At 52.7% G+C, this 21585-nt stretch overlaps 1 protein-coding gene across 1 annotated transcript; it reads right to left on the reverse strand.

Annotated features, from left to right (window-relative positions):
- Positions 1-1204: 1204 nt before the first annotated feature.
- Positions 1205-19000, reverse strand: Oaf (out at first homolog). Its single transcript, XM_055621826.1, has 4 exons — positions 18312-19000; positions 4224-4358; positions 3244-3424; positions 1205-2104 (listed from the first exon to the last, which is right to left on the reverse strand). Exons 1-4 carry the CDS (start codon positions 18582-18584, stop codon positions 1839-1841), a joined length of 855 nt encoding a protein of 284 aa, XP_055477801.1. The 5' UTR covers positions 18585-19000; the 3' UTR covers positions 1205-1838.
- Positions 19001-21585: the final 2585 nt, after the last annotated feature.

The following is a 21585-nucleotide window of genomic DNA, read 5'->3' on the forward strand; positions in this document are numbered from 1 at the left end:
AGGCCCTCTCTGGCCTGGCTGTGGTCTGTTCTGGAGGCACTAGGTGAATGGGACTGTCCTGAACTCTGCTTCCTTCTCCAAGGTTTTCCAAGAAGGGCTGGAGTCTGTCTCCTCTGTCCTGAGGGGTTTAAGTCCTCTGTGGAACCAGAGACTTTGTAACCCACAAACCCCTGCTGTCTTCACGTTGCTAAACCGTCACTGTCCTGGAGCCTCATCTCAGGCCAGCCCTTTCCATAACTCTTCCCAAGTAAGCACAGCAGCCTCTGGCCTGCGATTCGCTATGCAGTGTGGGCTAACCTTTAATTTGCAAAGAGCCTTCTGCCTCTGCCTCCTGGGTGCTGGGACTAGAGCTGAGCAGGCGAGCACCATGACTTCTGTCCAGGGCCCATATTTGAATGCTGGATGTCTGCTTTTACTTTATTATTATTATTATTTTATGTGCATTGGTGTTTAGCCTGCATGTGCGTCTCTGTGAGGGTGTCAGATGTTGGAGTTACAGACAATTGTGAGCTACCATGTAGGTTCTGGGAATTGAACTAGGGTCCTCTGCAAGAGCAGTCAGTGCTCTTAACTGCTGAGCCATCTCTTCAAACTTGGATGTCTAACACCACTTTTGCCTTTGCGTTAGCCATTACTCCCTGGGCCTTGCCAATGATATAACGGAGCTACATCTTCATCTTGTCTCATCATGTAGAGAACTGATTTATATTTGTATTGGTGTTTTGCCCACTTGTATATCGGAGTACCATTTGCATGCAGTGCCCTTGGAGGCCAGAAGAGGGCACCAGACTTGCCATGTGAGTCCTGGGAATGCTGGAAGAGCAGTCAGGGCTCTTAATCACTGAGCCATCCTCAAGACTCAATATTTTTTTTTATTTTAACTTTTTAATTTTTCATGTGTGAGAGCACTTGGAGGCCATAAAAGGCCATAAAAGGGTGGCATGCTGGAGTTGCAGGTGTCTATGAGCCCACCACCCTCGAAGTGGGTGCTAGGAACCGAACTCGGGTCCTCTGTAAAAGCAGCAAGTGTTCTTAGCTACCGAGTCCTCCCCAGCTCCCCTGTTCCATCATCTTGAACACAATGCACACGAGCTTTAGAAGCTGCTTTGCCCAGGCTGGCACTAACCGCATAGAGGCACATTTCTGACACCGGAGGCAGCAACGGGCAAAGTTCTCTCAGAAATCCCAGGCTGGGGCCATCAGGTGAGTGAAAAGTTAAAAAACTTTTATTTCTGGTACAAATGATAAATATTTTGCATTAGAAATCTGGAATTCAAGTTTTTTCCTGTACTTCATGCTCCCTCTGTGCCCCCAGAACCTTGCCAGAGTACTTCAGTCCAGAGGGAGGAAGACTTGGTGCCTGTTGAAGCAGCCAAGTTGGGTCCCAGGAAAGGCACACTTGGTGGTCTCAGGGGCAGAGGTCTTCCTGCTCCCCATTGCCTCTGGGGCTGAGAGAAGGCACAGGGTCTGGGGCATGAGTCCCCGACAGTCCCTCCGTGGTCCCCTTGCTGGTGAAAAAGTGTGTTGCAGGAGTAGACCCCCGGAAGTTCCACAGAGGAAGCCTAGGTTTTGATTGCATGTGTGGGGGACATTTCAAGGGAAATGAAGAGGGGGAGGGAACCAGTCTGGGAACAGCTTTATCCCCTTCTGCCCCCATGATGGGCACAGGCAGGCATCAGGGCTGTCCGAGGTTGCCCCGGCTGTGACACCCTTTCACAGTCATGCAGATGAGGCACAGAAAGAGACCTAAGGCCTCAGATTATGTTGCCACGCCCCCTGGTGGCCAGCAAAGAACTTGTAAGCCCAAGGAGCCCTCCTTGGTCCTTTGCTCCCTGCAGTTAGGGGTCCTCATCCCAGAGGCACAGCTGTCTCTGAGCTACATAGAAGTCAAAGGTGTAGTTTTTCCTGCAGCTTCTGATGCCACATTTGTAGGGCGCTGGGCGGTCACGGCTGTGGCAGTACTTGAGCATGCAAGGGTACCAGGCCAGGCTCAGGCTGTATCGGCAGGCACAGGGCTTTCCTCGATCCACCACTTGCCCACAGCGAGGTAATTCCACCTCCTCTAAGGCCTTTGGCAGAGCCTCGAACACAGAACTGTCCACACCTGGGGGGGGGGGGGAAGAGGCAAGCATGAAGAGGACAGGAGCAGCTGTAGCCCAGGATAGCTTTCCCTCCCGTCACCCCTTCCAAGGCTGCCCTGGGGATGAACACAGGCAAGCCCTGGGCCTGAGGCTAGGCTAACGGTCTGCACTAAATCACAGCTATCCTCATCCATTGAGTCTTAATGTGTGCTAAGGGTTCAAAATGGGTCCAGAGAAGTTTACTGACGTGGTTGGGGTCATACAGGGGAGTCACGACCCAAACCAGGCCTGACTTCACAGCCTATACTGGGCTACGTGGCCTCCAATGCTTTAAGTAAAAAGCTATCTAAAGGGTGTGGCACCTGAGCGGGCAGGGAGGGGACAACGGAAGCAGAGTGGAGATGGCCATGAGAGGAACACGCATGAGGACTGCTGGGGCAGGCAACGGCTCCGGCCTGGCCGGAGCTCTGCTTAGCGACCATTGGGAGAAATGGGATACCAAAGTCAGGCCTGTACCTTCATTTGGGGTGTGGTGTGGTGGAGACAGACGTGTTATGGGAATGACACACAAAGTCCAGCCCTGCCTTGGGTGGGGCAGGCTTCTCTATGTGGGGAAGGCCCAGGAGCAAGCAACTCGAATCTCCCTGTCCCTTGTCCACAGAGGACCTGAGAAGAAAGGGCCAGCAGAGTTGCGCAGGGGCCCTGGAGAGCTGGGAGGGGACCCTGAGGACTCCGGGAGAGATGCTGGCACCAGGGGTGGTGAGCTGCTGAGTTTTAAGAGGTGCCAGCAGACATGCTAACAGGAACATCTGTGTCCTCAGTGGTAAGAATGGCGAGGAGTCACAGGACCCAGCAGGCTGTCTTCTGTGGCCCTCTCACTTGAGTTGCCTAGCCACCACCTCCTCCAGGAGGCCTTTCTGACTTACCAGCCTACCTTGGGGGTCTCACCCTACCCTGAGGATGCCTGTCATTCATGACTGCATGCTCACACTTAATTAGTGCTGGACAGATCTACCCACCGCAGCAACCGGGTATGTCTGCGCGGTTCATCCCTGAAGCGACCCAGGAACGCCTGAACACAACACAGTCCCTCAGCCAAGGTGTCTTTTCCCTCCCACTCCTGTGCTTCTGTCTTCCCAGCCAGGGCAGCCCCCCAACTGACCTCGCTCTGTCCAGAACTGGACATCCTCCTGGCGGGCGTAAATGGCCTCGGTGGCCTCGGCGCATACATTGTGGAGATGGGGACTCAGCAGGCCCCCCTGGGTGAAGTTCACAGCGATGTCCATGTAGAGCTGCTCCAGACCCCGCACTTCTTCAGCCTGCCGCACTGCTCGGGGGTTTTTCTGTAGGTGCAAGGTGGGGACATCTTCTACCACACCCTCCTTGGTCTCGGAGGAGGAGAACCTAGCCCAACCCAAGAAACCGATGCCCCCGGGGCAGTTAAAGCCTTTCTGGCTTTGCTTCTTGGAATTTCTGGGGCTTTCAGGCAAGTTCAAGGTGCTGCTGGGAGATAGGGGTGGGTAGGCTAGGCAAGCTGTTCCAGGGTATACAACAGTGTGGGACATCTGCTTTGTGAACCCACGGGACTAAATTGTTCCAAGAAGTGTGGACAAAGGGTAGGGCCCTGGAGGGAAAAATACCACAAGGCAGGTCTGCTGTGCAGATCAGCCTAGATGAGTTATGGAAAGCTAAGTTAAGTCCAGGGAGGGATCCAGGCAGGTCAGTGGGTTGAAGGGCTTTCCTGGATGATTTCTGATTCTAACCTATGTCCTCAATGAAGAGACTGAGGCATTAAAGTCCAGGTCATTTGTGCAGTGTCACTAGCTAATGAGGGATGGTTGAGAGGTGATGTTCAATCCTTCTTCTGAGTCCACACTTCTATCTCCACCCAAAAAAGTGTGGGAGCCGGGCTAGCAGCTTGGGGTGACCTGAGAGTCGGGGCACAGTACTGATTAGAGATCGGGGGCTCTGTAGTCAGTTTGGTCTGTAGCAAAATCAGGGAATCAGGACTCTCAGTGAGTGAGCTGTCAAGAGTATGTGAGGAGGAAGAGCAGGGTGGGAATCTGAATGAGGTCAGGGTGAATGCAGGGGCGGGGGCCCTGGGTCAGGCCCTGGCCAGGCTGGCCTGGTGTGGGCACTCACCTGCCGGAGCTTGGCCATGGCCTCACTGGGGATGATCTCATTGTGGTGCAGCCTCGTGACAAAGCAGAGCGCCTGAAACTGACTCTGCCCCTTCTCCAGCTCCCCCAGGATCAGGGCTCGGAAGATCTTCACGTCCTGAAGGGGAAGGGCAGGAGGATGGAGACCAGCTGGAGGGAGGGGCCCCAGTCCAGCCCCAGACACTGCACCAGGGCTTCTCGCAAAGACGTTTGCTTCCCCACATAACCAGGAAACTGCTTATCTTTTCCATTTAGACCCGTGACTTCAAAGATCACACCCCAAATGTTTCCACAGCTTTCTGGAAAATCGACAAAGCTAACCACAGGAGAGGTTTTCAAAAGAACCCTTTGACCAGATAGAACTTCATTTCGAAAAGGGTGGAACCTGGTTTTTGGCTCTTGTCCATCACTGATGCCTCTCCCCTTTGGGACCCCCAGTGTCCTTAATCAGAGTGGGTCAGGGCCCCTGAGACCATTGGGCACAGCACCATGGGGGAGGGAGGGACTACACTTTTTACAAACACATATTCCAGAGCTTTCTCTGGCTTTATTGCTCTATAGCTCTTAGGAAGAGATCTCAGAACACCCCTGGGTTTTTGCTGGCCCCTGTTCCCCCACCTCTGTCAGGGACTATGGGAGTAAAAGCAGCCGGCTGCAGCTGTTGCTGTTTTCCAAGACTGGGATGGCTCACCTTTCCCCTTCTTTCTTCACTGCCTCTTTCCCCAGGGGGTACTCATGGCATGACCAATGGGCCAATAGCCCCTTCCTGTTCTGACTCGCAGTGTGCCAGAGGGAGGCTGGGGCAGGAAGAGGAATCAGAGCCTCAGGCACCTTTTGCAGTCTGGCTGAAGCTAGATCCTTCTGCTACACCCTCCTGCCACCACCCACCCCATCCCTCCATCACAGTGCCTTTCTAACTCTGCCCCTGGGAAGAAGGAAGTTAGTGGGTCCCAGTCAGAAGAGGTCTCAATCTGTGGAGAGCCCTCCTGCCGTGGGGGCGCCCTGGCCTCAGTGACTATGGCTGGGAACATTCCTGCTTCCTATGCCTATGGCTCTTCCCTGGCGATAGGTGCTACAGCCCTGGGCTTTTCATCACTCAGTGCTTGTTCCCTGGGATGCCTCCCCAGGAGCCCCCTTCACTGAGGACTTCACTGTGCAGCAGCTAGGGTCCAAGTGTTTGGAGAACAAGGTCATAGTGTTCCCTGGGATTCTAGGTATAGGCAGGGAGGGGCTGATGGTTCCACCACTAGGCTGTATCTCTTCACTGCCCCAGGCTTTCCCAAGCTTCACTGTGACAAGGGACAGATTCATGTACCTGGCAGGCTTGGGTGGAGCTGAGGGTCCGGGGGAATGAGAACTCAGCACTGTTGTGACCAGCAAATGTCATGAATGAACTGGGACAAATGTCAATCATCTTTTTTTTTTTTTTTTTTTTTTTTGGTTCTTTCTGAGCAGGGTTTCTTTGTGTAGCCCTCCCTGCCTGTCCTGGAGCTCACTATGTAGACCAGGCCAGCCTCGAACTCAGAGATCTGCCTGCCTCTGCCTCTGCCTCCCAAATGCTGGGATTAAATGCATGTACCACCGCTGTCCCACTGATAATCTTCTAATAGATTTCACAATAGATTTCTCTCTGACTGCCTTTACTGGGAATGGCTTTATATAATGACTTATTGTAAATGCAACAACTGGGGATGGGAATATGGGAATATGGAGAACAATTTTCTAGAGAAATCAAGGCCTAGCTGGGGAGAAGAGTTCCATGAGACTCCTCATCTCGGAGCCCTGGAAGGAAGGTGAGTCAGCCCGGCTTAACTCCCACTTCCTCTAGACAGGAAATCTCTTCTTGGGTCACAGTACTGGCATCTCCTTGTCCTGCCAGCCTGGGCCATCTGATCTTCCACCAGCTCAGGTTGGCGGAGGGGACGCTGGAGGCTGATCTGCTCGTGGCAGATCCCATTCCAGGCACAGTTCCTGTCAGGTGGGACTCCACTCAAGATTTGCCCCTCCGAGAGTCTGAGTCAGGCAGTACCTGGGAGGAGCCTCAGGCAGGATCCAAAGTCCACCTCACTGGTATTTTCAGCTCTGACTCTTGTAGGCGAGTGCTGTCTTTTCTATGACACATGAAGCAAGTACCTAGTAGTCTCAGGGCTGCTGAGGGACGACTCAGTGAGTGGCAATGCCACCTGCCCACAGCAAGGTGTGGAAGGCACTGAACATTTAAAACCAGACCAGTGGCTGGAAGAGCTCTGCTTGAGGAATCCAAGAGATGGCTCAGAGGATAAAGTGCTTGTCACACAAGCATGAGGACCTGAGTCCAATTACTAGCACCCACGTAAGAAGTGGGTGTGGTGGCACATGCCTGTAATACCAACATTGGGGAGGCAGAGGAAGGAGGATCCCTGGAGCCTCCTGGCTAGCCAGGCTAGTGAAATCCCTCAACCCCAGGCCCCAGGGAGACTGTCTTAAAATATAAGATAAGCTGTGACACCCAAAGTCAACCACTGGTCTGCACACATACAGACGCATACATGTTCACATGTACTTCAATGCACACATTTACCTGTGCATACATGAACATATATCTGCTTGCACACACACACACACACACACACACACACACACACACACACACACAAGCCTGCTTGACTTCCTTCCCTGTTTCTGAATTAGATACTAACAGCAATGACAACTGCCAGATGCTACTGACATGAAAAGCTGCCTGGGTGCAGAAGGAAGGAGGAGTTCTTACCAAGGCAGAGGAAGTCCTCTGTAACCGTCACTGAAGCTGATAACCGGGAAAGAGAAACTGTAACGGTGCCTCAAACAGATTGCGTATCTTATCTGAGGTCTTCTCAACAATAGGAGGCAGAGCTGTGACTATGGCAGAACTTGGATTGGGTAACTTGCTCGGGGCTATGGATTTAGGGGAAATGTAGTTGGGATTTTAATCCAGGTATCCTAGGCTGTCCCATGGCTGAGCGTTCCCCAGAAAGCACAACTGCCTCCTGGACCAATTAGTCTAATTTCCCCTGATATTCAGCTACAGAAACAGGCTGAATGGGGGCTGTGTATTCCTAGCACTTGGAAGGTGCAGAAATAAGAGATTTTGTTTCGAAAGAAAAACGGAGCCAGGCACGGTGGCATGCACCTGTAATTCCAGCACTCAGGGAGGCAGAAGCAGGCAGATCTCTGTGAATTTAAGGCCAGCCTGGTTTTAGAAATCAAGTCCAGGACAGCCAAGGTTACACAGAGAAACCCTGTCTTGAAAAAACTAAAAAACAACAAGAAGGAGGAAGAGGAAAAATGGGAGGGAAGAAGAAAGGGAGTAAGGCCAGGAGAAAGGAACAAATGAATGAATGAATGAATTGAAGCTCAGGCCCACAGAGCCAGTAATGGCAGATGTCGGACTAGAACCTGGGTCCCTTCTCATCATATTCATTTGGCCACTACCCCTTAATCCTTGGTTGATTCCCTATGAACATGGCAGTTCCTGCTCTCGCTCTGAGTGCCTAGCAAGCTGCCTGACACAAATAAAACAAGAGGCAGGAACACCTTCTACGTTATTGCCTGTACTGTGAAAAACCCCTTTAAACTCAAGTTCTCTGGTTTTCTTGATCCTAGTTTCCCCCAAAGCCACATGACCTTTGCTCCAGGGAAGGAGTGGGCATCACATCCTAACTTGTGGTCTTCCCACTTGACCCACTAGCAAGGCTCCAGAACAGACAGACAGAAGGACAGTTTGAAAGAACTCCCAGCTTTGGGACCATCTGTCCAGATGTTAAGATCTGGTTAAGTCCAAGCCCAGTCCCTCTCCTTGCCTGGAGACTTCTGGGATGATTCACCCGGATATTGTCAAAAGCTCAAGACAGATGTCACAACTGGGCAAGAGCCTTTGGCAGCAGATAGAGGCTTAAGATCTGGGCTGGGACTCCCAAACTGAGTGTGTTCTATAAGGTCCTTTCCCTCAGGGGCCTTTTGGCCCATGAGAAAGTGCTGGGGCGTACAGCAAGAAGAGGGCAGGCAGGGGCAGGAAGGTTGCTGAAGTCCTGTCTGTAGCTAAGCCGTGGATAGGCTTGAACACATCACAATAGCTAAGATTGGATACTAAGAGCCAGGACTCTTGTCATTGGTTCCTGGCCTTGCTGCTTCTGGCCACACAACCTTGGGAAATCTATGCAGACTCTGTCTCAGAGTCTTACTTTCCACACTTGCAAAATGATCCCAGCAACAGTACTGCCTTGAGCAACTGCAGTGAGCAAGGGGAAAGTGAACAAGCTCAGAATGCAGGGTGGGACTCTGAGTTTCTCCCCTGATGCTGCAATCCCTCGTTCCCGATGTCATGTACACCAGGCCTGAGAAGTGGTAAGGATTGTTCTATAGATGGGCTGGAGGTCCAGGCAGGCCAGAAGACCCATGTGAGGCTTGAATGCATCAGTAGGAGAGCACTGACTAGCATTCCCCAAGGCAAGGCTTGCAAAAGCTTCTGGAGAGGCATGGGGATGGCCAAGTCCAAGGGCCCCGTAGTTACAGGACTCCTGAGATAAGAAAGGCTGACTTCACACAATCAGCTCAGTGCCAGGGTATAAGGTCTAGAGTTGAAGTTTATGCTGACTACATGGAGGCAAAGAATAGATAAGGGAGTACCTGTCCTTGGACAGATGGGGCTGGGGTGGAGGGAGGGTGGGAAGGCTTCTCAGAGTGAGGGTAGTGGCTCAGTGGTTCTTTTTTTTTTAAATATATTTTTTAATTTATTTAACTTTATTCTATGTGCATTAGTGAGAAGGTGTCAGATCCCTTGGAATGGGCATTACAGACAGTTGTGAACTGCCATGTGGGTGTTGGGAATTGAACCCAGGTCCTTTGGAAGCAGACAGTGCTCTTAACCACTGAGCCATCTCTCCAGCCCCCAAGAAGGCACCAGATCTCATTACAGATGGTTGGGAGCCACCATGTGGTTGCTGGGAATTGAATTCAGGACCTCCAGAAGAACAGCCAGAGCTCTTAACCTCTGAGCCATCTCTCCAGCCCTCAGTGGTTCTTGAGGTGTAAAGAATGTAGGTCTTTCCAGTCAAGAGTGAGGTATTACATGCAATCACCCCTCCATTTTGCTGTCATCTGAGCATTTAATGCCCTCTAAGAGTTGTCACTGTCTTTACTATAAAGGGCACCCACCTTACAGGCTGGCATTCCATGTTACTTATATTGAAATATAGTTCCTAGAATGAGCAGTGTTGGGCCACCCCCTGGACCCTTCTGGGAACCCATTACTCTGGGGATGCCCCACACCCACCTGTCCATCCTCCTTAGGCCTCAGCTCCCAGGTGCCACCTGTTCAGGTGTGGTCCTATGTCAGGACATCCAGCTCTGCAGAGCCACCTTCCCAGTGACTGGCCTCCCAGACTTATTCCTCCAGGGCAGTAGCACATCTCATTCTTAATGTATTCTGGCCCGTTAGAAGACAGAGATGCTCAAGAAATGCCTGATCGTGCACAGGCGAATGAGCAAGAGTATGAAGGGGTTCTGAGACCAGAGGTGGGGAAGTACCAGGGCCAGGTGAGGTGGAGAGGGAACGGTGGAGGGTGGGAGGTGGCTGAAGAGGCAAATACCAAGAGGGACAGGATTTGGGGGTCTAGGAACCAGCTAAATCGTCTGAGTTTCACTTTCCAGGTCACTGAAAGTCACTGGGTGGGTTGAGCCTGGGGCTAGTATGAAGTCTGGTTGACATTTGACTGTGCCAGGGAGAGTATTCACTGACTCTAAAACCACTCACTGTCCTTGCACAGCATCTGCCTGGACAATGACTCATCTAGGACCTCTGTGGTCTGGCTCTGGGGGCAAAGGCAAGTGGCTCTAGCTTGTTTATGTAGTAGCCAGGAGCTGGCACAGGGCAGAAGCCCCACATTCATTAGCCTCCTCAATCTCCAAGCCTTATCTTCTTGGGCTTATCTAAGGGGAAGGTTGCGGGGGCACTCCTGCAAGCCTGCATTCTAAAAGGTCAGGCTTCAGAGGATCATGTGGTTGATGGCTCAGTGGAGTTCCTGACAGAAGAGGACTTTACTAGACACAGAGCAGGAAGGCTAGCACCAGAAACCCAGACCTCCCATCTCCCAGTCCTGTTCTGCTTCAGCCTGTGGGAATATTCCATTTCTCCATGCCCTCCCCCTTCCATTCCATTCCATTCCATTTGTGAGACCCACTTGCTTCCCAGAGAGAGGGGCTACTTTGGCTCAGCTCTGATGGGGCTCCACAGGAACAGGGAAATGATGGCAGACAGCTGTCCTGGAAAAACACCCGTGACAGGAGACACCCTGTGTGGGCCCTCCAGGCTGCTTTCCCAGAGAAGCATGGGGAGTGTTTCCTGCTGGGGGAGGAAAGCCACACTGCAGAGGGAGGTCTGGACCTGTGATGGACCAAGATGGGAGCAGCATGCCTTCCCATGGCCTCCTTTCAGACTTAGTCAGGGAGGAGGGGAACACGCTGTGGTACTTGGGCCACTGTTATAGGGCTTTTACTTTACTCTCAGTCAAATCTAGCCTCAATGGATGCAACCAAACATATCCTGGCTTTCCTTGCCCTCAGGTCACAGGCTGCCATTTTTCACACAGCTCTGTTGTTCCTTGGTTTCCCTGGTCTCTTTTTATCGCCTAATGGCTCCTATTACACAGACATGCACATCACAGACACATACACACAGACACACACAGAGACAGACAGACACGCACATATACACATGCTCAAACATAGCAGCTCACCCTAGTTCTCTTCCTCATTCCCCCTAAGAAGTCCACCCCACACCCTTTCTTTCTGACACATTTCCTTGTTCTCCTGGGGCCCCTCCCTCTCTGAATCCCCTGATCTACTTGCCTGCCCAGCAGGCTCTGGCTCACACACTGTCTCATCCACCGCCCAGCCACACACATCACACACATAGCCACACACATCACCTCAGCTCCCCTTACCCTTATCCTAGCTGCTCTCAGGAGGCCCTTCCTCAGTACCTTTTCTAGAAGGTTCTTAGGGCATCAGGTTGTTAGGTGCTTAGTCTCAGATCCTGCTGCCATCACACTGTCCACTACAGAGCAGTTGAAAACTAGGGAGCAGAGCTGTCTTTCCAGAGACAGACAGAGAGGGAGAGAGAGAGAGAGAGAGAGGGAGAGAGAGAGAGAGAGTGTGTGTGTGTGTGTGTGTATGTGTGTGTGTCATAGCCCAGGCCAGAAGCTACTGGCCACAGCTAGGACCTCCACAAGCACTACCGACCCCCACTTCTACTAGCCCCAGTGGCCTCACAACTGGACAGTTGGGGATCACTGCCTCCTGGGAGTGTGCACTGCCATCCCGGCCTCCTCATCAGCAGAGCGCGTGACTCTGGGGCCCAGGCTGAGCCAATCTAAATATTTATTCCTCAGCTCCTGGCTGGGACTGCTTCATCACTAGACAGGAGCCAGCTTCACTAGGCTGGGGCTGGGGACTGCAGGGTTAGGGCCTTCCCTACCCAGGCTGGCTGCCCCAGGGCAGACTCAGCAGCCCTTCGGCAGCTCTGCCTAGATCTTTCCCAGGAGTAGGAGTGGATGCGCTCAACCCAGGCACGAACAGAGACTTCTTATTTATAGTGTTAGTACAAGTACCAGCCAGGACCAGTGCCCCTCATGGATAGTTCCCGGCCCTCCTAAGAGCCCTCATGCTCTGTCAGCCAAATCCCAAAGGTCACCAGCATCCTGACTGGCCCGGGGAAACAATGTGAGGCTTTATGAGGATCAACTGCTCCCCACTGTCTAGCTGACTCAGGGCTCCTGACATGGGGCGCCACGCTTCCCACTCACTTAGGTTCCAGCCTCCTGCATTCCCTGTCCTTCGTCTGAATCCCCAGTGACAGGTAAGTAAACATTTGCCAGTTTAAAGGACAGAAGCTCCTGGGGATACATTGGTTCATGGTGCAGGAAAAAAAAAGTTGTAATTGCAAGTGGGGATGAAGGGGACTGCACTTGTCATGGGACCCTTGTTCTGTGGGAGGGGCCCCTCAGTTACTCTGCCCAGGAAAGCTACATGCATGGGGGCGGGGCGGGCTCAGAGCCGCTAAGTGACCTGCTGCCTCACCCAGCTAGGAAATGGCAGAAAAGTGCAAAGAATGACTGGCAGTTATTTGGGACCTATTTCACAAAGCAAGGCTGGCCTCTGACTCTCCCGGGCATGACTGAGGAATCAATCCTCGATCCCCTAGGAATTATGGGAGACAGGACCCAAACCAATTGCACGAAGAGAAGTGTTTGTGGATTCCTGTGCATTAGGGTTCCTCCACACTACTGCCTCTCCATAGTGCGTTTCATCCTTCTGGAAGGAGGCTACCCAGAGGGCCAGAGTCCAGTTAGTCAGATGTGGAACAAGCACCTCAGGGACCTAAACATGGGTCACCACCAGCTGTCTGACATGTCACCAACATCACTTCCGAGCTCAGTTTGTTTATCCGCAGGACAGAGGCAAATGTGCCTCATGATGGAGCAGTGCAGACAACGGAGAGCACATGTGTGATCAGACTGACTGCTCAATGCAGGATGCCACACGCCCATGTAGTCCACACCTCCAGGATGGGTCCTCTGCCTGCATGTCTGTGGCGCGGGTGTCTGTGTGAGCTTACACACGACTCCTCTACAGTCTGAGAACAAATTCCACCCACCCCCTTCTTTCTCCTGCAGTCTCTCCAGGTGGTGGTTTTTACCAAGAGTCAGGACATAACATCTCTGTCAGGGGTAGGAAATGCTAGTCAAAGGCCAGGGAGTGCACTTGAACCGCAGGGAGCAAGACTTTGCACCCTGATCCAAGGAGAAGCTCATCAGATATAGAGGAAGGACTAGACCTGGACCCAAGAGCCCCACATACACAGCCTGCTTTCTTTGCTTCCTGTCAACTCCTGAGCAAACACTCTGTGCTCTAGAAGTTCTCCTTCCTCGATGGTACTTCTAAAGGGCAAGAAGGTGGATGGTTCAGTAGGCAAACTGCCTGCCCTCAGGACCTGAGTTCAGATCCCCAGTAGCGGTGTAATGAACAGGGCACAACTGTACACACCTGTAATACGAGTGCTGGGCAGGAAGAGAAGCAAGAGAGCCCCTAAAGTTCACTGCTCAGCTAGCCTTGCTGCATACACATGCTCCAGGTTCAGTGAGAGACCCTGATGTCAGCCTCTGACCTCTGACATGCATCCGAACACACATGAACATGTACACATGCACACATCCACCTCCTACGTGTCCATGTGAATACTGCAAGTCCTCACCGACCATATCCCACAGGAACACCACCCTTGATCTGGAACAGGGAATCTGATGTTTTCTGGATGGCTTTTCCCTCCCAATTTCACTTACCCTTTGGTACCCAGGACAGGAAGCAAGTTTCTAATTTCCCTGGATTCTTGTCCTCTTGGAGTAAGCCTGAGCTGAACCACAGCACTCTGAGGCTCTTGATGCTGGCATTCCCTCCCAGGTTTCAGCTCCTGGGTCCCCACAGTCCCTTTCTTCACTTCTGGAGTGGGAGTCCTCTTTCTCCTCCTCTATCTCCACAAGGCTGAAGCAGTCACACATGACTTTCTTCATATCTTACAGCCCCACCTTTCCCTTTCAGCCAGCCCCAAACCAGGCTGTTTGCAACGTGACTCATTCCTTCTCCTGCTTTTGGACATTCAGACAGGGGGACAGAGAGCTTGGACAGAGTAACTAGCATGGGGGAGGGAGCCAAGAGGACTGTCAGATAAGCAGCCGGAGGAGACACTGGGGATGCAGTTAGATTATAGTTGTAAGGCCTGGAGATACAGGATGAAGAGCATTGCTTAGTGTGTACATTAAGAGTTACAGTTCCTATGTGAAGGGCATATAGATTTAGGCCCAGAGTCAACTGCTGCTCATAGTACATTGGAGACTGGAGGGGTAGGGTATAAGGCTCAGCGGCAGCAGGCATGAGGGTCTGGATTCGGCCCCCAGAACCAAAGCTGGCACATTAGATGTATGCCACCATGCTCAACCTATGCAGTGTGAAGGGTCAAACCCAGGGTTGCCTGCATAGTAGGTAAACACAATCCACTAAGCCCCATCTATATCCACAGCCTCCCCCCCTCTTAAAAATAGGATCGCCTGTATCCCAGGCTGGCATTCAACTTTCTGCTTCTTCCTTCCAAGTGTGCACCACTGTTCCTAGCTATCACCTGGCATTCCTTAAAGAACCCCATTTGCCTGGCTCTCCTGTTCAGATGCTCTGCTTTAGAGGGATGTGGTTCAGTCCAGGTGTCGGGTGCCTGCAAACTTCCCAGGTGACTCTTCAAGTCACTGAGCCGTGGCCTACTGGCATGCTTTCAGAGTTGCAGGGCTCCAGGTAACACAGGTCAACCATGTGACATTCCGAGTATTCATGGGATCTGCCAGCCAGGTTTGGGTTCTAGTGTCTCACAGTGTACTGATGACTGATTGCTTTACTAGCCTCAGGGCTAAAGGTACAGGCAAGGTGAGGAGCAGCTAGTCCGTGCTGGGTGCCTGCCTGGCAAGAAGGCACGGCCGGGAAAAGGAGGGGAGCCCTCCTGCACGGGTGTCACTCAAGCCCTGGGTTTGCTTAGTCCAAGGTTGACTGCTGCTCAGGAGGGGCGGGCTGGCCACTGATTCAGCAGTAGAGGCTCACACCTGTCATTCTACCACTTGAGACGGTGAGTAGAGCAAGAAGAGAAAGAGTTCCAGGCTAGTCTTGTGTAAGTTTTCTGGGAGACTGAAACATTCCATCCTGCAGGCAAGCCGCTGAAGCAGAAAGTTAAGCAACTCAAAACAGCTTCAGGAAGTCCCTGAAGCTGACCAGAGTCACTAGGCCCCTGAGCAGACAATAAAGGCTGAGTTTCAAAGATGATGCCGACACCAGACCAGCTGCACGTCAGAAGCAAAAGCCAGCCAGACTGCCTGAAAGAAGTTTAGAACAATGGCAGCACCGGGAAAGGACACTCTTCCAATCGCCTGAGCTGCCTGAAGGCTGTGCACTTGCTGCAGGTTTCCAGACTTTGTGAGTGGTCACCAATGCTGAGGTGAGCCTTGGTGATGCAGCGTCTTCAAGTCATTTCTGCTCCTGTCAGTAACCCCTCATCCATATATCTGTAAATAACTCTGATAACACTCCCTGGTTTACCAATTTGTACTTTGGTCTGTCATGGGTTTCCTATCTGGGCTGAGTAGAGTTGCGTGTAGCATCTCCCCAGGAAAAGCTTTGTCACATTACATAGCGAGTCTCTGTCTAAAAAAGGGGGGGGAGGGGTGGTCAGACTAACCTGGACCATACAGGGAGTTCAACGCCAAGGTCAGTCTGGGCTGTATTTGGAGACCTTGCTTCTAAAACAGGAAGACAGGTGACAGACAATGAGGGACTGTAGTCTTCTCCAGGCTCCATGTTGATTTTCTCTGTGATCTCTTGCCTACCCCTCAACCTCTTTAATCCAAGCTGACCAGGGAGGAGGCTGGCTGAGAAGTGGAGCGAGCCAATTTCGGAGCTAGCCAAGGGCTTCTACCAGAAGAAGAGTGAGTATAGCACAGGGGCTTTGCTCCATGCTCAGCTCTGCCCAAGACCTCAGGGCAGCTGCCAATGTTAACACACTTTACAGATGAAGAAACAAAGGCCCAGAGGGATCAAAAAGCTGGGTGAGGCTGACCAGCTCACAGAGGGAAAACCAGACTTGCCTGTGTCTCCCAATGGTGATCAGGGGGCATGCATTACTACTCCCAAAAGGATTCAGGAGTTTGTTTGTTTTGTTTGTTTTTCCTAAAGCAGTCCCTAATGGGTGTGGTACATAGAAACACAACTTCTGGGCCATTTTCTACAGGAAAAAAAAAGTCATTACTTCTAGACAGAGCTTTTCAGTGGAAATCTAACAAAGGCTTTGAGGAGAGAGGCCTTGAGAAGTAAGCAATAAGCAACCTGTGGGGGAAGGAAGGGTCACAAAGTGACTCTGGCCAGTAGAGGCCACATGCTGGAGGAGACTAAACACTCTCCTCCCTAGTCCCTGTGTTACCCACTCCACCTCGGCCTGGGCCAGAGAAGAGAGCAAGAAGTCCTCTGACAGCTGGCTTTCCACTTTCTGTGCCTTCTGCTCCCCTCCCTTCCCCATGAAATCAGAGATGCCAGGGGCAGGTGCGAAATGCCAGCCCTGGGTCAGAGGCTAACCTGCAAAGCCGACTTTGGAAAACTGGGTGAAGGTTGGAGCCACCGTGGGGATCAGAGTGAGCCCTTGCCATCAGCTCTGAATGTTCCCTCCAACTAGGCAGCAAGATGTCCTCCAGCCCACGCTCAGTCCAAAGTCCAGCCTCCCACCCCCACAGCGGGTCACTACCACCCCATTAGAGCCTCCTGTGTTTCCTTTTCTGGTCGCCTCTCAGCGTAGAGCAGTCACAAACTTGTGTAGCCAGAGGCTAGAAGAGCTCTACTCCAGTCCTCAACTGTCATGCCCCACCCAGCTTGGCTATCAGACGTCTTGCCTAGGGATGGATAAATCCTTCTTTAAGGCTCTGGGGTGGTCACCACACAAGGCCACTGGGCAGGAGGGTGGGACACTAGCAACATGTTCTGTGGCTGGCTTTTAGGTCAGAAGGTTTTGGGGGGGTTAGATACCCACTCCTGATTGATTCAGCCCAGAACACCACAAACAAAACGTTCTTAAAGTTCAGGTGGGCAAGCAGGGGACCTGCTGAGCTACCAGCTCCCCTTTCTCCCCACTGGCTCACCTGCCCTACTTGCTTCTAAGAACCCAGCTCGGGCCTGTGTGGCAAGCATGGGCTACCATTCTGCATGTCTTCTGTCAGGATGAGTCCCTGGGCCAGATTATCAGTGCAGCCTCCCCTCTACTGTAAGTAACTTTGGATCGCCCCTGTCCCTCTGATGTCTGCGGGTAACCTCCCAGGAGAACCTCCCAAGTTCTCCAAATAGCTCCCACTATGTGTGTGTGTGACTGATGGGTCCTGAGTATTCCTCATTTTGGTTCCTTCCCGAAAGGCCTCCTTTTAGGGGGCAAGAGCTGAGCATGGATAGTTAGGAGTTCTCCTCCCCCCGAACCAATTCCTCAGCTCTGGGGTGGAAGGGATGTATGTGAGGAGATTCCCTTTCACCAAAAAACATATTCATCTTCCTTTCTTCCAGATTTTTCTGCTGTTGTATGACTGTTTGTTTCCCAGAACTCCTGAAGTTCCACTTCCTGACAACCCTAGCACCATTTCTCTCTCTCTTCTGGTTCCCTCCAGAACACCAACACACACACACACACACACACACACACACACACACACACACGCCCGCGCAGGAAAGAAAGAGAGACTCACAGACACAGAAATAGAGATCCACACAGAGAGAGACAGAGAAGGGGGAGGGAGAGGAGAGAGGGCAAAACTGTGGACTTCACCAGCCCATGTCTGGCAGGGGCTGAGACACTGACAACCTTTTCCAAATGAAGGGGACCTCCCCTCCCCCAACTCTTCCTAGGCTGCTCCAAGCTTTCCAGCCCACCAGGTTTAGGAGGGACCAAAGGCCGACAGCTCTGCAGGGAAAATGATCCTGGAATGGTGCTCTAGGGCCAGAGATCTTGGAAACCGTTTCCCTGCCACGTACAGCAGAGCAAAGGGACCTAACTTGACACTAAGCAGCGACAGGGAGAGCCAGGGTTCCCCACACCACCAGTGGATTCCCCCCTTTAGCCACAGAGGCTGTGGCTTTTGTCGGAGCGTCAGCTGTGAGTGTTGGGGAAGGAGCAGACACAGGAGCTGATCAGTGCGTCGAGAAGAGCCTCGGTTACTCAAAGCCAAGCAACGGAAGGCTAGAGGGGTTCACTGACGTGAATAAAAGACCCAGATCTGGGTGCTGGAGAGCGGTCAGTGAGTGAGAGAGGAGCCTGACGTGACCTTGGGCAAGTCACGTCCCGCTTCCCGCACAGCGTTTCTCTTCTGCAGGCTTGAGGGTGGCTGGGAATTCCGACAGCCAAGCTCGCCAGCCTTCCCCCGCTCCCGTGGTGGTGGTGGTGGTGGTGGTGGTGGTGGGCGGGGGTGGGACCGGACCAGCGAGGGCAGCTCACCTTCTTGAAATCGGCGATGAAGGAGATGAGAGTACCGTCGGGTTTGCGCAGCTCGAGGCTGATGCTGTCGGCGTCGCTGTCAGCCTGCAGACTCTCCTCGGTCACCTGGCCGTCGGGCAGCCGTACGCGGACCCGCAGCTCGGCCGGCGCGCCGCTCCCCGCGCCCACGCCGCGCGGAGCCCCGAGCAGCAGCGGCGACAGGAGCAGCAGCAGCAGCAGCGACGGTAGCGCGGGACGCGCCGGGGGGACGTCGCGGCGGCCGGGGGGCCGCATCCCCGGGGGCCCCGGCGCGCCGCGTGGGGGAGGGGAGACGCGCCTACAAAGTTTGCCCAAAGTTGGGGGTCCGGCAGTCGCCTCCTCAGGAGGGGGCAGGCGCAAGGCGGAGGTTCCCACGATGTGCTGCGAACTAACGTGGGCCGCGTCCAGACACGCACCCGGAGTCCCGGACGGCGCCCTCCCCCGTGCGTGTCCCCCCCCTAGCCGCAGCACTCCAGAGCTCCGGACTCTGTTCAGCACTTTTCATTCAATCCCACCCCCCGTCACTTCCTTCAGAAAACAGAAACCACCAGGACCTGCCTTAAAGAGACCGCGCACCTCCTGGCCCTTAAAGGGACCGCGGTGGCCCAGAGAGGGGCGGGGATTGGGGACCGCGGCTCAGCCGCTTTGTGGCCCAAGCTGGCTTTCTCCGGATCCCTCCCTCCCGCCGCGCCCGGTCACCGGCCGGTCCTTGTCCGGAGTTTGAGCTCCCGGGCAAATCCCTTCCTCCCAATAAGGGCGGGACGGGTGACTCTTCCCCGCCCCCCACACCCCTTCTGGCTTGTTCTGGTGCCACGTGGATGAAATAATCGGCCTCGGATTTTCAGGGGTTTTGCTCAGTCTTTTAGTTTCTCTGACACAGCGGATTTCTCAAATGTGGCTGGAAAAAAAAAAAAAAAACAAAGTCAGACATCACTTCGCACTCCGTCTTTTCTTAGGTTGGGGAGTGGACTTGGGGGTTGAGGAACATCTGTGCATCCCTCAGGTGTGAGCTGTTTTGATAAGAAGGCCGCCGACCTGCATTTGATCTTCCGGGCGCCTAACACTTTGGGAGCCGGGGTTTTTTTTGTTGTTGTTTTGTTTTGTTTCTTGCGGTCCCCCTCTCCGGTGGTCAGTCAGCCTTTCTCCAATCCAGCCCACCTCCCGGGGCCCCTGCTCTTTTCCGGAATATGCTGAGCACAGCCGGGGAAACGCTAGATTCCTGGCCGCTGCGGGCAAGGTCAAGGGCCACAAAAGACACCCCTGCCGTGCCGTGCCGTGCCTTGCCTGCGACTCCAACAAACCGAGTAAAGACTGGGGGAGTTGGATTTCTGTCTGCTTGGTGACACAGGAGCGTACTTTAAAAATTCTTTGAGCCTAAGCGTCCCCTGGTGAACAGAGAGAGTTGGGGAGGCCGTGGAGATAAGGTCCCTTGGGATGTTCAGGACCTTTTTGTTCCTCCTGTCCATTGCTACTGTGGTTTCTAGGGTGAAACTGTTCCCTGCTCTGGAGCTTCTTTCCTTCCTAGGGGACCCCCAACACTTGATCCACCCTTACCAGAATGAGCCAGCCATTCATTAAAAACACAGCTTCCTGGATCCTTAAACCTGTGGGTTCAGGGTTTTGGGAAAGGACAGGGAGCACTGGTAACAAGGTCCAGTGTGGTAGACACTTGGTGCTTGACAGAGGGTTGAATGTGGGGGATCTAGAATAAACAGCATCTTTCTTGGGGGTACCACCTGGCTCCTGAGGACTTTTTCCTCACCCTGGGGAGTTGGGGCAGGCTGCTAGACAATAACTGGACTGTTTCTGTGGGGTCTCACAGCCTGAGCTGGCAGCATGGAGGACAGAGTCGCCTGGGGTCTCAGAGCTGGCCTCTTGCCTGACAGGATGCTGGGTCTCACAGAAGCCTTCAAGCTAGAACTGCCCTCATGAGTCAGTCCCACAGTCATTAGGGACCTCACCCACATTTCCTAACTTCGCCTGTTTTGGGTCCTGTCCCATCTATCACTGGTTCTGTCCTTGACAACATTTCTAGGCCTTAAAACCTCCTCCCAACCCCCCAGTCCCCAGTGAGAACTAAGAAGTAGGCAGAGACTCTACATCTCTGTGGTTTAGAAACACAGGTGAAAGACATTTTCTGTATGCCCACAGTTTCCCTATGAATGGTCCTTTTCTATTTCAACTATAGGTCAAACTTCGTCTATCCGTCCCCCGCCCCGAGATGATTTTTCTGTGTAGCCCCACTAGCCTCCTCTGCCTGCCTCTGCCTCCTGAGTGCTGGGAATAAAGGTGTGCGCCTCTACTGTCTAGCCTGCTCTGTCTTTTAAAACAATAGAGAACTTGCAACCTATTCCATGAACCACAACCATGCCCCTAATCTTTCTGGTGACTACACCAGATCTTCAAGATTGGGAAAACAAAAACAAAACAAAACAAACAAACAAAAAAAAACCTCCACAGGTTTCCCAAGAATTTCTGAGTCACCTACTGACCTGTATATGCCCTGCTCTCCTCAGCCCCTCGTCTACAACAGTAATTATTGTACAGTTACCATTCACTCTAGGGGTTTTGTTATGTTTCGGGGACAAGCTCACGCTATCTTTAAACTCATGAGCTTCCTGCTTCAGCCTCCTAGGTGTGTGTTTGCCTTCTAGCTTTTTTGTAGAATCAGGTCCAGGTTCTGGGCCAAGCGTTTTACACACATCATCCTATTGAACTTCAGGATAACCCTTCCAAGTACATTCTATTCTCTCTTTTATTGGCTACAAAGCCCAGATTTAGAGAGGTAATGCACATCAGGTCACACAGGTAATCGAGCCAGCAGCGGCTGAAGCACAGCTGCCTGACCACAAAGCCTTGCTTTCAACCACAGCAGCATCTGCAACATTCACTCTCTCCCAGTGAACACACAGCCCATGCTATCTTCCCCTGTTATCTAACGGTTTATGTGGGCAAGAGGCTGTCAGTTTAAACAGGCCAGCCCCAAGCGGGGAACTGACTGTCACCCAAGTATAGAGGCATCCCTTCATCTTCAACTCGAAGGCCCCGGGGAGGAGAAGTTCTCACAACCCTAATTACCCTGACTGCGACCAAACAGCCCTCATTGTCAGGAAGTTCTTTAGGGTTCATCTTTATGTGTCATGCCCTACAAGGATTTCTGTCCCCTTCTCACCCTGAGGGAAGTAGGGTCTGAGTTCCAAAAGGCCTGGTCTACAAATCGAGTGCAATACAGCTGTGGCTTTGTTACACTTAGAAA

This window comes from Psammomys obesus, unplaced genomic scaffold (genome assembly GCF_907164565.1).
Source record: "Psammomys obesus unplaced genomic scaffold, mPsaObe1.curated_primary_1811, whole genome shotgun sequence".
Taxonomy (NCBI): Eukaryota; Metazoa; Chordata; class Mammalia; order Rodentia; family Muridae; genus Psammomys; species Psammomys obesus.

Bases quoted from the DNA above. Each gene is read 5' to 3' on its own strand.
- Oaf (XM_055621826.1), bottom strand. From the start codon at position 18,584: ATGCGGCCCCCCGGCCGCCGCGACGTCCCCCCGGCGCGTCCCGCGCTA. The intron at 4,359-18,311 runs GTGAGCTGCCCT...CTTCCCCTTCAG, and splicing joins TCATCGCCGATTTCAAGAAG to GACGTGAAGATCTTCCGAGC. The intron at 3,425-4,223 runs GTGAGTGCCCAC...TTGCACCTACAG, and splicing joins CCATGGCCAAGCTCCGGCAG to AAAAACCCCCGAGCAGTGCG.